This window comes from Loxodonta africana, chromosome 4 (assembly GCF_030014295.1).
Source record: "Loxodonta africana isolate mLoxAfr1 chromosome 4, mLoxAfr1.hap2, whole genome shotgun sequence".
In the NCBI taxonomy this organism is placed as follows: Eukaryota; Metazoa; Chordata; class Mammalia; order Proboscidea; family Elephantidae; genus Loxodonta; species Loxodonta africana.
Genome location: NC_087345.1, coordinates 90,318,600 through 90,331,988, shown reverse-complemented (window position 1 = coordinate 90,331,988; position 13,389 = coordinate 90,318,600). Strand labels below are relative to the sequence as shown.

General features: G+C 39.7%; 1 protein-coding gene across 2 annotated transcripts in view; it reads left to right on the top strand.

Annotated features, from left to right (window-relative positions):
- SCN8A (sodium voltage-gated channel alpha subunit 8) overlaps positions 1-13,389 on the top strand; it is a 158,906-nt gene that overhangs the window by 43,046 nt on the left and 102,471 nt on the right. The window contains exons 2-5 of one of the 2 annotated variants that reach the window (XM_010596698.3): positions 6,503-6,621; positions 8,767-8,856; positions 9,618-9,746; positions 11,716-11,807. In XM_010596698.3, the coding sequence (XP_010595000.1) occupies positions 6,503-6,621; positions 8,767-8,856; positions 9,618-9,746; positions 11,716-11,807 (430 nt within the window). Of the gene's footprint in view, positions 1-6,502; positions 6,622-8,766; positions 8,857-9,617; positions 9,747-11,468; positions 11,561-11,715; positions 11,808-13,389 lie in introns of both variants that reach the window. The other variant, XM_023556559.2, reaches the window with a different exon arrangement.

Sequence of the window (13,389 nt, the reverse complement as noted above, 5' to 3'; positions counted from 1 at the left end):
TGTGATTATGACCCTTTATTAATATAGTGTATTGTTGATTTTTTAAAATTTTGAACCAGCTTTACATTCCTGGGGTAAATCCCACATGATCGTAGTGTATAATCCTTTTTATATGCTGCTGGATTCAGTTACCTAGTATTTTCATAAGAGATACTGGTCTATAGTTTGTGTGTGTGTGTGTGTTTCAGATATCTTTGATTTTGGTATTAGGGTAATACTGGTCTCATGGAATGAGTTGGGAAGTCTTCCCTTTTCTATTTTTTGGAAGAATTCGTGAAGGATTGATGTTAATTCTTCTTTAAACATTTGGTAGAATTCATCAGTTAAGCCATCTGGTTCTGGGCTTTTCCTTGTGGAAGTTCATTTTTTTAGTGCAAGATTCAGGAGAGTATTTATATTACAATCCCATTTGAGCATGTGTGTGTGTGTGTGTTTTAAAGGCTATATGTATATGCTTGTATTTACACAGATAAATTCTAGAATGATATTCATGAAGCTGGCAGAAAAGGTTATCTTTGAGTAATGGGATGGAATTTAAAGTCTCTGTTCTTTTTTTTCTTTTTAATGAGCATGTATTGCTTTTAATTAAAAAAAAAAAAAGCCTACTTAAAATGACTAGTGGGACTATAGGTCATTTCCTCTTTTGCCCACACAGCGAGATGCTAGGGCTGTGTATTTGCTACTGCGCTTGTCTCCCAAGGAACTCACAATCTAGCAGGCTCTTGCTTCTCTCTCTCCTGCTTCACTGTGTGCTGTTTCCCCCTTTCTTTTGTGAATACTCCCAATTCACTCTCCTCCCTTTCATGCCCCCATTCGGGGGGGGGGGACCTCTCTCCTGCTTCCTCTCATATTATATGTTTTTATTATTGAACTTTGTATTTATCACCCTGCATCATAATTACTATTTCACATATATGTATATATAAAAGTGCAGTTTTAGTCAATGGTGTGTCCCTGGAGGTTTACACAATTAAAAAACCAAACCCACTGCTGTTGAATAGATTTCCACTCATAGTAACCCTATAGGACAGAGTAGAACTGCCCTATAGGGTTTCCAAGGCTGTAAATCCTTACGGAAGCAGACTGCCACATCTTTCTCCTGAGGAACAGCTAATAGGTTTGACCACTGACCTTTTTGGTTAGCAGCTGTGTGCTTTAACCACTGCGCCACCAGAACTCCTATCTTAACAATACTTGGCACAAAATAGATCCTCAAAGATACCTTGATTGAACTGAATTCATGAAACAAGAAAAGGCATTCTGGGTGGGATGAGCAATGTGAGCAAAAGCCAAAGTTATGAATTACTAGAACCTGTTTTGGGGACATGAATTAGTGTGGCTATGCAGCAAGACTTATGCTGGAAAACATGGTTGCTTTTTGGCAAGAATAATAATGATGACTTCTAAAAAGGCAGATAGAGTAGACGTGGTAGGTACTTACTAAATATTGGTTGAATGAATAATCCTCTATCTCACTTTTCAGTAATGTTAGAGTTTTATGTATCTTGAAGCCCTGTCATTGGGTGCGTAAATACTTAATATGGTTATATCCTCCTGGTATATTGTCCCTTTAATCATTATATAGTGTCCTTCCTTATCCTTTGTGGTGGATATAACTTTAAAGTCTGTTTTGTTGGAAATTAGTATTGCCACTCCTGCTCTTTTTTGGCTGTTGTTTGTTTGATATATTTTTTTCCATCCTTTGAGTTTTAGTTTATGTCTCTAAGCCTAAGGTGTGTCTCTTGTAGGCAGCATATAGATGGATCGTGTTTTTTTATCTGTTTTGCCACTCTGTGTCTCTTTATTGGTGCAGTTAGTCCATTTACATTCAGCATAATTATGGATAGGTATGAGTTTAGTGCTATCGTTTTGATGTCTTTTTTTGTGTGTTTGTTGACAGTTTCTTTTTCCCACATAATTTTTTGTGCTGAGCAGTTTATATATTGTCTTTTCCTCTTATTTGTTGTTGATTTTTGTTTTTGCTGAGTCTTTATTTTTTTCTTATATTTTATTTTGATGAGTAGGATTGTTAGCCTCCTTTGTGGTTACCTTAATATTTGCCCCCATTTTTCTAAATTTAAACCTAACTTTTATTTCTTTACATTGCCTTGACTTCTCCATATGAAAGATCTATAACTACATGTCTTAGTCCCTCTTTATTGTTTTAATGTTGTCTTCTTTTACATAATAACATCACTGTTTCCTGTGATTCCCCTGAGTTGACATCTGGTTGCTCTGTCTTGTACTCTAGTCTTGGGTTAATATCTGATGTTACTGATTTTCTAACCATAGAACTCCCTTTAGTATTTCTTGCAGTTTTGGTTTGGTTTTTACGAATTCCCTAAACTTCTTTTTATCTGGAAGTATCCTAATTTCGCCTTCATATTTGAGAGACAGTTTTGCTGGATATACGATTCTTGGCTGGCATATAAATCAGCTCATTGCCTTCTTGCCTGAGTGGTTTCTGCTGAGTAGTCAGAGCTTGTTTTTATTGACTCTCCTTTGTAGGTGACTTTTCGTTTATCTCTAGCTGCTCTTAAAATTCTCTCTTTATCTTTGGTTTTGGCAAGTTTGATTATATATGTCTTGGTGACTTTCTTTTGGGATCTACCTTATGTGGAGTTCGAGGAACACCTTGGATAGACATCTTCTCATATTTCAGGATACCAGGGAAGTTTTCTGCCAACAAATCTTCAACAATTCTCTCTGTGTTTTCTGTTATGCCTCCCTGCTCTGGTACTCCAATCACTCGTTGATTATTTCTCTTGATCGAGTCCCACGTGATTCTTAGGGTTTCTTCATTTTTTTTTAATTCTTTTATCTGATTTTTCTTCAAATATATTGGTGCCAAGTGTTAATCTTCAGTCTCAGTAATTCTGCCTTCTACTTCCTCAGTTCTGCTCCTCTGACTTTCTGTTGAGTTGTCTAATTCTATAATTTTATTGTTAATCGTCTGAATTTCTGGTTGCTGTCTCTCTATGGATTCTTGCAGCTTATTAAATAATTTTTCATTATGTTCTTGAATAACCTTTTTAATTTTTTTAACTGCTTTATCTGTGTGTCCCTTGGCTTGTTCTGTGATTTGCCTGATCTCCTTCCTGATGTCTTGAAGAGTTCTGTATATTAATCTTTTGTATTCTGCATCTGGTAATTCCAGGAATATACCTTCATCTGGAAGATTCCTTGATTCTTTGTTTTGAGAACTTGTTGAAGCAATCATGGTCTGCTTCTTTATGTTATTTGATATTGACTATTGTCTCCAAGCCATCTATAAGCTTATTTATTAGTGTACGTTTGCTTACTGTATCCTAGCTTCTTGAATTCTGTTGTTTTGATGTGCCCAAATAGGCTACTTGAGTGAGCTAGCTTGATTATTTTTGCCTTTGAAGCTCTAACTTCCTGTCACCAGATGGCTAGAGCTGTTACCAGGTATATGAGCCTGGGAGTCCATTCACTTTTCTTGTATGGATTCAGCTCAGGTGTCCAGGTAGCTGGTCGTCAAGTGTGTGGTACGGGCTCTGTCCTACAGTCTTTGAGGGGCAGGGGTGATTGGTGTAGGTACAGGTATCTGGTTGTAGCAGGGGGTCACACTCTGAACAAGGCAGGGGGCTGACAACCATCCCCCGAGTGTCTGTGAGGAAAGCACATCCCTGTTCCCTAGAGCGAACAGGTGGGTGTGTCCTGCAGCTGGACCATGGGTACTCAGTGCTTTTGGTTGTAAGGACTGGGAGGTGCCACTTATCCTGGGACCCCTGTCACGAATGTCTAGGTGACATGAGTGGAGCCACCAGTCCTTAGGCCCCAATGTGGGTAGATGAGGACCCTTTTTAATAGGTAAAGCAGTGTCAAACATCGAACACCCACCTCTCCACCGCAAAGCTGAAACAGTTACAGTCTGCCAGCGAGAGAGCCTCTTCTCCTGAAATGGGCCCACACAGGTCCATGCAGGGGGAAAATGTATTCAAAGTCCGTGGACCATTCATGTCTAGGCAGGAACCGCTTCTGTCCTGAGCTCCCCAGGTTGGAGGAGCTGGCAGGTTATCTCTTCCCCAGTTGTGAATTTATTCCTTCTCTAAGGCTGGGAGAATGGCTCAGGACGCACAGTAGGACCTGTCTCAGGCCCGGAGGAATCAACAGCCACCGAAGCTGGCTTGGGGGTTGGGGGCACAGTAAAATAACTGCAAGTGCTTAGCTTTTGCTGAGAGTGTCATTATTCTCTGGCTCCAGAGGTATGAGTAGGCTGTGCGGCTCGCTGTCTCTCCCTGAGGAAGCCGCGTCCGGAATGCTACTGCCAGCCCCGCTGCAGTTGCTCCAGGGAATGGTGTCTCAGGGTTCCTGGCAGTTCAGATCTGGCAACTCCTTGCAGCTTCTGAACCATCTCTTTCTCCCCCTGCCACTCAGTCCATTTTCTAACTTTGCCTTGATGTTCATGGCTCCTGGCTTGTCATATATAATCATGTCACTTGTTTTTCAGGTCTTTGTTCTAAGAGGGATCACTGGAAGTCTGACTACTCCTCCATCTCAGCCCCCCCCCCGAATGAATAGTTCACTCTTCCTTTAAGTCTGCTCAAATCTCTCTTCTAAATAAGGCTTAACCTGACCATCTTCTTTAAAAGTGACTCCTCTCCATACACCCATCCCCTGGCCTGACAGTATTGATCCCCATCCCCTGATGTTTTTCCTTTTTCCATAGCACTTAGCCCCTTCTAACGTTGATTCTGTGTATGTGCTTACTTATAGTTTTTGTTTGTTTATTGTCTCTCTTCCCCGTTAGAGTATAAGGTCTTCAGGGTAGGAATCTTTGACTCCCTGGTTCACTGATATTTCTTAAGCACCTAAAACATAACCTGACATAGTGGGCACTCGGTAAACATTTGTTGAGTGAGTGAATTCTAAATTGAGAAACTTCAGGATCTTGTCCAGAGCTGACATAGATAGTTTAGGTGTAATTCAAATGGCTTGCTCTGAAAGAAGCAAGTTTACCCTCTAAAACTGCTAAGATGATGTTGTTAGGTGCCATCACATTAGTTCTGACTCATAGCGACCCTGTGTATGACAGAAAAAAACACTGCCTCATCCTGCGACATCCTCACAATCGTTGCTGTGCTTGAGCCCATTGTTGTAGCCACTATGTCAACCCATCTCATTCAGGGTCTTCCTCTTTTTTTCCGACCCTCTACCAAGCATAATGTCTCTCTAGGGACTGGTCCATCCTGATAACATGTCCAAAATATGTGAGACAAAGTGTCGCCATCCTCACTTCTAATGAGCATTCTGGATGCGCTTCCTTCAAGACAGATTTGTTCATTTTTCTGGCAGTCCGTGGTATATTCAGTACTCTTTGCCATAATTCAAAGGCATCAGTTCTTCTCTCTCCCTTATTCATTGTCCAGCTTTCGCATCATAATGAGGCGACTGAAAACACCATGGCTTGGATCAGGTCCACCTTAGTGCTCAAAGTGACATCTTTGCTTCTGAAAACTTGTAAGAGGTCTTTTGCAGCCGATTTGCCCAGTACAGTGCATCATTTGATTTCTTGACTGTTGCTTCCATGGGTGTTGCTTGTGGATCCGTGTAAAATGAAATCCTTAACAACTTCAGTCATTTCTCCCTTTATCACGATGTTGCTTATTGGTCCAGTTTTAAGAGTTTTATGTTGAGATGTAATCTGTACTGAAGGCTATAGTCTTTGATCTTTATCAGTAAGTGCTTCAAGTCCTCGTCACGTTCAGCGAGCAAGGTTGTATCATCTGTATATCCCAGGTTGTTAATGAATCTTGCTCCAATCCTGATGCCCTGTTCTTCTTCATATAGTCCAACTTCTCGGGTTATTCACTTAGCACACAGATTGAATAGGTATGGTAAAAGGATAAAACCCTGAGGCACACCTTTCCTGATTTTTAGCCACACAGTATCCCCTTGTTCTTTTTGAATGGCTGCCTATTGGTGTATATAAGGGTTCCTCATGAGCACAGTTAAATGTTCTGGAATTCCCATTTTGACAGTGTTAGCCATAATTTGTTATGATCCACATAGTCAGTAAAACCCAGGTAAATACATTCTTGGTATTCTGTGCTTTCAGCCAGGATCCATCTGACATCAGCAATGATAGCCCTGATTCCACATCCTCCTCTGAATCCGGCTTGAATTTCTGCCAGTTCCCTGTTAGTATACTGCTGCAACCACTTTTGAGTTATCTTCAACAAAATTTTACTTGTGTGTGATATTAATGATATTGTTCCATAATTTCCGCATTCTGTTGGATCACATTTATGTATGTAAAACTGCTAAGATAATGCCAGCTGTTTGTAATACATTCTGGGGCATAGAAAGGGGTGTGAGGGAGAGGAAAATAGATTGTTTTAAGGCTTCTTGCCTTTGAAACCAAATTGGGAAGCAAATATTATAAGTACATTTGAGTTTATTTCTTGCTTAGAAAAATGTTTCATGTGGTGATTAATATCCATGCTTTAATAATTTCTCTCTTTTTCTTTTTCCACAGACCTTTGTAGTATTAAACAGAGGGAAAACTCTCTTCAGATTTAGTGCCACGCCTGCCTTGTACATTTTAAGTCCTTTTAACCTGATAAGAAGAATAGCTATTAAAATTTTGATACATTCATATCCTTTCCTACAAATACGGAATGAGCACAGCAATTGCATGGTTGCTTGTATATGTTGCTTAAATTTTGACAACTTAATTGTATAAGTTTTTTACCATCTATATAGTTATCTATCCCACCAGTCAGAGGTTTAAGAGTGAATTCCTGCCAAATTTCACGCTGAGCTTCTGAAAAGTCTGTTTTGTTAGGATGATATTGTTAGAGTCTTGAAATTTGGTTGGTTTCAGTAAAAAGGAAAAATTAAGATGGTAGCCATTTATTGAAGTCTTATTTTTTAAGTGCTCCTGTTTTAGTAATTTCATCTAGTGCCAGATTATCCAGAGTTTTAATGCATTAAGATCCAATATTAGAATTTTTGAAAGCCATTCTTTGAGTTGCAAGTGGTGGAATGCATCAATTAGAAAGCTACCTTGAATTTTTTTTATTTATTTATTTATTTTAATTACACTTTAAGTGAAAGTTTACAAATAAAGCCAGTTTCTCTTACCAAAACTTATATACACCTTGCTATGTACTCCTTGCTGCTCTCTCCCTATTGAGACAGCACAGTCCTCCTCTCCACCCTGTATTCCCCATGTCCGTTCAACCAGCTCCTTTCCCCCTCTGCCTTCTCATCTCGCCTCCAGACAGGAGTTGCCCACATAGTCTCATGTGTCTACTTTAGCCAGGAAGCTTATTCCTTACCATTATCATTTTCTGTCTTAGAATTTTTTTGATTTCTTGAGCACTGAGATACTTTCTCAGATTAAATGGCCTCCTTGGTATAGATGTTTAGATGGGTAAGAATTTTTCTTGGTATTTACTCCCCTTAAACAGAAAATGCCAATTAATTCATATGGCCTGGCTTTTTCCATCTTATTAATATAGGAAAGCATATGACAGATGAAAAATTATGTGATGGTTTTAGCAACTTTTCATAGTAACTTTAAACTTTCATGGTTGGTATTTAATTTGACAGTATCTAGTCCCATGCTTCAAAGGCTTTTGTATGCCCCAAGTAGGATGAGAAAACCAGTAGTTGCAACCTGGTAAATTGATTTGCTAAGCTTTTGCCACATTTTTATTAACTCTTAAGAATTTAACAACTTCATTCTGAAATCTGTGGTTTACAAGCAACATGGTTCTGAAATCTGAAGGCTTATAAAGAAATAAATAATTCACCATGGGTTTCTTTCCTTTTCTGTTGGATCAAAAGATGGAGTATTTTTTTTCCCCTTCGGGTTCCAAACGGTATGTTATTCCCTGAAGAAAAATCCAGCTGCAGTAGAGAAAATTCCAGCTGTAAAAGGTATTTTCTCTTTTTAGAACTCTACTAGTGGAGTGAAGATGGTGAATGCTATTAGCAAGAGAGAATGAGTTAGCAATAAATGAGATATGGCTCCCATGCTTATTAAAGTGACAGTTTGAGCCTGAGTAACCCATGCTGACCTAAAATCGTTTAATATTTTTATTAGACAGGAACAGAAAGAGCTGAGAAAGATTCTGCATGGAAGTAAAAGTAATAAAGTAGTTTGCTATCCACAACCATTCCTGGGCACTTTTAGGATAATCAGATTTGCTTCATTACTTAATTCTTAGGGGTATGGAGATCAGATAGCCTTGAAATCCATACCTGACATGCCACAACAGGTTTCCTAAACTAGACCAGTTCAACACATATTGGTTGTTGAGTGGACCCCAAGGGTAATTCAGCCTTTAGAAGGATTAGAGAGGAAAGTGGACCATTAATGACATGTAGGTTTTCAAATAACAGTCTAGTGGACTGGTGGATTTCTGGCTAGTATGTACAAAGGTATTTAAAGGCTTATTTTACAGTCAGGATGAAAAGTGGTTAAGACGGGGGAATGGTTTATCCAAAAGGAATAGAACAGTGACAGCCCTTTTGAAAGAGGAAGAATGGCCATCCAGCCCCATCCATCCACAGTTCTCTGGCCAAGCATGGATACTTGGCAGCAGAGTTCTGTACCGATGGTGGTGATCAGTTTTCATTGTCACCTTGCCTTTTTGTCCTCTTGCCCTTAGCCTGCTTTCAGGATATTGATTTACCCCACATGATACCCAATGTGAAATATGTCTGCTTTTGGGAAAAAATACAAAAAGAAAAGGCCAAATTTTGTATATTTTTACCTTGACTCCTCTCTACAGTATTTAGCATGATCATTATGTGCACTATTTTGACCAACTGTGTGTTCATGACTTTTAGTAACCCTCCTGACTGGTCGAAGAATGTGGAGTAAGTAGCTCATTTATTTATTTGTCTGTTTTAAATCTCTTTTCCACACTTTATCTATCAAGGAAAAAATTTAGTTATTGCCTCCTCTTTACAGAGAGGGCTGAGAGTGTAGGTGGAATGTATGGAATAGCCTTCGAGGTCACCTCCAGAAAGATGCTCTGGAACTTGTTACCTTCACTGCTGTCCTTTCCTATGCTAGCTGGTCCCTTTGACTTGCTGCCCCATCACCGTCTTGTATCCTCAGTTTCTGGTGATACTGTGTTCTTCTCCAACACTGGGTGTCCCTTCCTTGGAGCCCTGGTGATGCAGTGGTTAAGAGCTTGCTGACAAAAGGTCAGCAGTTCGAACCCACCATTGGCTCCTTGGAAACCCTATGGGGCAGTTCTACTGTGTTTGTAGGGTTGCTATTAGTTGGAATCCACTTGACGGCAGTGGGTTTGGTTTTCTGAAGGTTAAATATAGTTCTGGGGCCTACTCACTTCATTCAAAATGATCGTGCATGGCGGCATGGAGTTACGTCCTTGCTATACTCTTCAGGGCCCTATACAACATTCCAAAGTTCTTGATTTGTGTTTTTCAGTAAGTTTCATTCAGAGCGTTCCTTTTTCCTCCTCACTTCCTTTCTGTTGCATTGGCCTGTGTCCTTCCCATTTTGTCTCTGTTAGTTGAAGCCACAACTTCAGGGAAATACTATTTTAAAAGGTTCATTTAAAGTTTCTGTCTGTTCAGAAATTACCTCAAGCTATCCATTCCTTTGACAGGTACACGTTCACAGGGATTTATACATTTGAATCACTAGTGAAAATTATTGCAAGAGGTTTCTGCATAGATGGCTTTACATTTTTACGAGATCCATGGAACTGGTTAGATTTCAGTGTCATCATGATGGCGTAAGTTCTCTGCTTATTTTCTTGGTGTTCTGGGTGTGGCTATGTGTGGTTGTATTCTTAGGGCTGTTTGTATGACAGTGTTTGTAAGTGTGAGTTTGTATGAGGAATTAATAGGGAACCCTGTTAGGCCCTACAGGCTTATGCCTATGGCTCTTGCTGGTGAGGGCCCCTGTGCTATAGGCAATGACAGTGTTTTTCTATGGGAGAAGGTAAGCAGAGGGTTTACAGTTGGGAGAGAAAGTAGGTGGTGAGTTCCTATCGACACTCCCTCATATTTTCTTCCCCCTTATAACCTTAACTGGAGCCCTGGCGGCACAGTTATTAAGACCTCGGCTGCTAACCAAAAGGTCGACACTTCAAATTCACCAGCCATTTCTTGGAAACCCTGTGGGGCAGTTCTACTCTGTCCTGTAGGGTCATTATGAGTTGGAATTGACTCAAAGGCGATGGGTTTGGTTTCTGGCTATAACCTTAACTGAGATTTGCATGCCCATCACTAGGGGGCCTCTGTGAAGACTTGGAATTTCTTAGGTGTACACCTGAAGCTGAAAAATGAGTTTCCTGGATATGTTATATCACATGTAATTTAATGAGACTGGCCAGGTGTTGCAGACTTCAAAACATATTCTAGAGTCAAAACATTAGCCAAAGTATGCAAACTGAAGAATTACTGGCCAGAACTTACAACTGTTGCTGAAGACCAGTATAACTCCACATTGGTATGCTTGCTGCTCTTAGTAAATTATGTTGTTTCAGCAATGAAAATGTATCTCTCTGAGAAACAGTTGATGATAAAATGACTTATGGTAGGCTTTATTATTTTTCTTCCCAGGTTGGGAAAGAGTTTTGTGGTTTGGCAGGAGCTAAGGGTGGCGTATAAGTTTGGTGTGTGTTTGTGTGCGTGCACACAGATGTTTAAGAGAGAGGGTACGTTTGTGAATGTATGGGTCCGGGCATCTGGTAGAAAGATGTGTTCTAACTAGTAAAATGTGAATGAATGATACACTGAATATTTGAAACTAGAATATTGACTTTCTTTTAAGGCAGTTTTTATCTTCTAAGTATTATGAATACACATTGGTGTTCATTTAAAATGTAAGTGCCCTTGCTAGGCAAAGAGCTGGTGATAAAATGGGCCTTTAACATAATATTTGCTCTGATGCCATGATCTGGATTTTCCTGAGCCTATCTTTTGTATGGCATAGGCTAAAACTTCACTTGTAGGCATGACTGCATACAATTCTTAGACAAGTCATTTGGATATACAGACATTTAGGCATCTTTGCTATTGTCAACAAGGGAGCTATTTTAATGTAGATTTACTTTTGTGGGACTCCTGCTCAGAAGTTTCTCCTCCTTTTCTAAGAAATCATTCACAAAATTTGGGGATATAACTCTTTGATACCTCCTGGACTTCTTTTTTACTGAATAAATAAATGGGCTGAGAACGAAGGCACTCTGATGGAGATCAGCATATCACTGTGCTGATTAAGAGAGTACACCCCAGGGAACTCCTCATTGCATCAGTTTTTTCAAATATACTTCTGAGTTCTTGCCAAATTAAAAAAAAAAAGTTTTCCTTAAGTATTTATATTTTGAAACTTTTCTTTTTCTAGGAAAAAAAAATGAAATCGTAGCTTTTATGTAAGACCCTTTCTTCCCCCATTCCCAAACCCTCGCCCAATGGTACCATTACAAGTTAACTTTGGTTTGATTCTGCAGGTATATAACAGAGTTTGTAAACCTAGGCAATGTTTCAGCTCTACGCACTTTCAGGGTACTGAGGGCTTTGAAAACTATTTCGGTAATTCCAGGTAAGATGGCCTGGGGTTGGTGTTAGGTGTTGGGTTAGGGCCCTGACGTGACGTATTGTACTTTTTGTTTTGTTGTGGTTTTGTTTTTTCCTTTGGTGTTTGTGTTTGTGTCTGTGTTTGTCATTTGTGTCTGTGTGTGACCTCCCTTACTACAGATATGTGACAGAGTTTGTGGACCTGGGCAATGTCTCAGCGCTGAGAACATTCAGGGTTCTCCGAGCTTTGAAAACTATCTCTGTAATTCCAGGTGAGAAAATTTAAACACAGACTGACTGTGCCTCATCTCCTTTTTCCCCTCCGTTCATTTTATCCACCACATTCTAAGCCGGCATCAGCACCGTTGCTATGGCCTTGCATTCCGCATGTTTTTCCTGGGAGAGGGTCTCTGGAATGGCCCTTTGGTCCTTAGGCAGCATTCTTTGACAGTGCTTGCCAGGCATGCAGCACCCATTCCATCCATGCTTTTAAAAAAGCACGTGCTTGAGAATCATTTGAACCTTACAGTATCTGAAAAAATTGTCACAGAGCTACCTGTCTCTTAAAATATAAGTCATTTGCTTCCTTGCCTCATGGAATTACAGTAATTTTAACACTTGCCATCACTCCATTGCTTGTGATTTGTAGGCTTCCTGTCGCATGGTTTGCTGATGGGATGGCATTCAGAGAATTGTACTTTTACTGTTACTGTGTTTCTGGAATTATTCAGTCACAGAAGAGACTGATGCAATTACCTAGTCCAGTATTACAGATGAGTTCAAGAGCCTTGGAGTTAGTGAACTTTAATAATCACTATCACGTTCTGCCGCTGTTTCACTAGAATAAGAAGCAGTATACACCCTGCTCTGCATACACTCAGGCACCACTCTCAAACCTAAATCCCATGCAAACTTACACAGGTGCTGTTACAAAATCAAAGGTAAGATAAGACACAATTTAATGTATAGTGAAACATCTAAAGGCACAGGCAAATAAAAAGTACTGAAACTTGAAAAAGGAAAGGGAATCGGTGGGTGGATTGAGAGGTAGTTGACAATCTCTTTAAAATTTCTGCCTTTTTTTTTCTTCTTTTTGTCCTGGTCAAGCTAGTCTTAACTTTTTGAACGTTATGGATTCCTTTGAAAATTGGATGAAAGTTTATAGACACTCCTGAAGTCCATCCATGATTAAGATTCCCTTAATTTAATTTAAACTCTTACAACTAGGTAATACTATGTTTCTAAAGACCAGTCTTGAAATCTGGAATAAAAAATGTTTTAGTCTCACGAGCCGAAGATACACTGGCAATAATTCGGCACAGGCCAAGACTGTGTCTCTTGGCTGCTGGATTTCAGTCACTTTCAGGGATTTGCAAGGAAGACTCCTTAGAGGCCAACCTTTCTGTGGCAGTTTCGTAGAGACGGGAACATGAAGAGCAGAGGCATCCTACTCCTGGCATCTGGTGGCTTTTCCCTTTGTGGCTGACTCAGAAATATTTCTCTTTTTCCTTTCCAACATTATCTAAATATCAGATACAGGAGAGAGGGAAGCACAAAGGTAGAATCCTGGAGAGAGGAGACTTGGAATGTGGTTTACCGAGAACCACTGGAAAGGTATACGTCAGTTTTCCCATTTACAAATTTGGGCCATGGAGTGGGCCAGTGAATTAGTGCCTGGAGTATAAGAAAAAAAAAAATACTAATCATAAATTCCTTTATTTTTAGAGATGTTAGCTTTTTAGCTTACTCCTTACCAACTAAGGACTGGATACCAGATGGAGTATATCCTTCTTGGTAAAAAAACGACAACCTTGACATATCAGTGTTTAATTCCTGGCCATTTTTAATTCATTA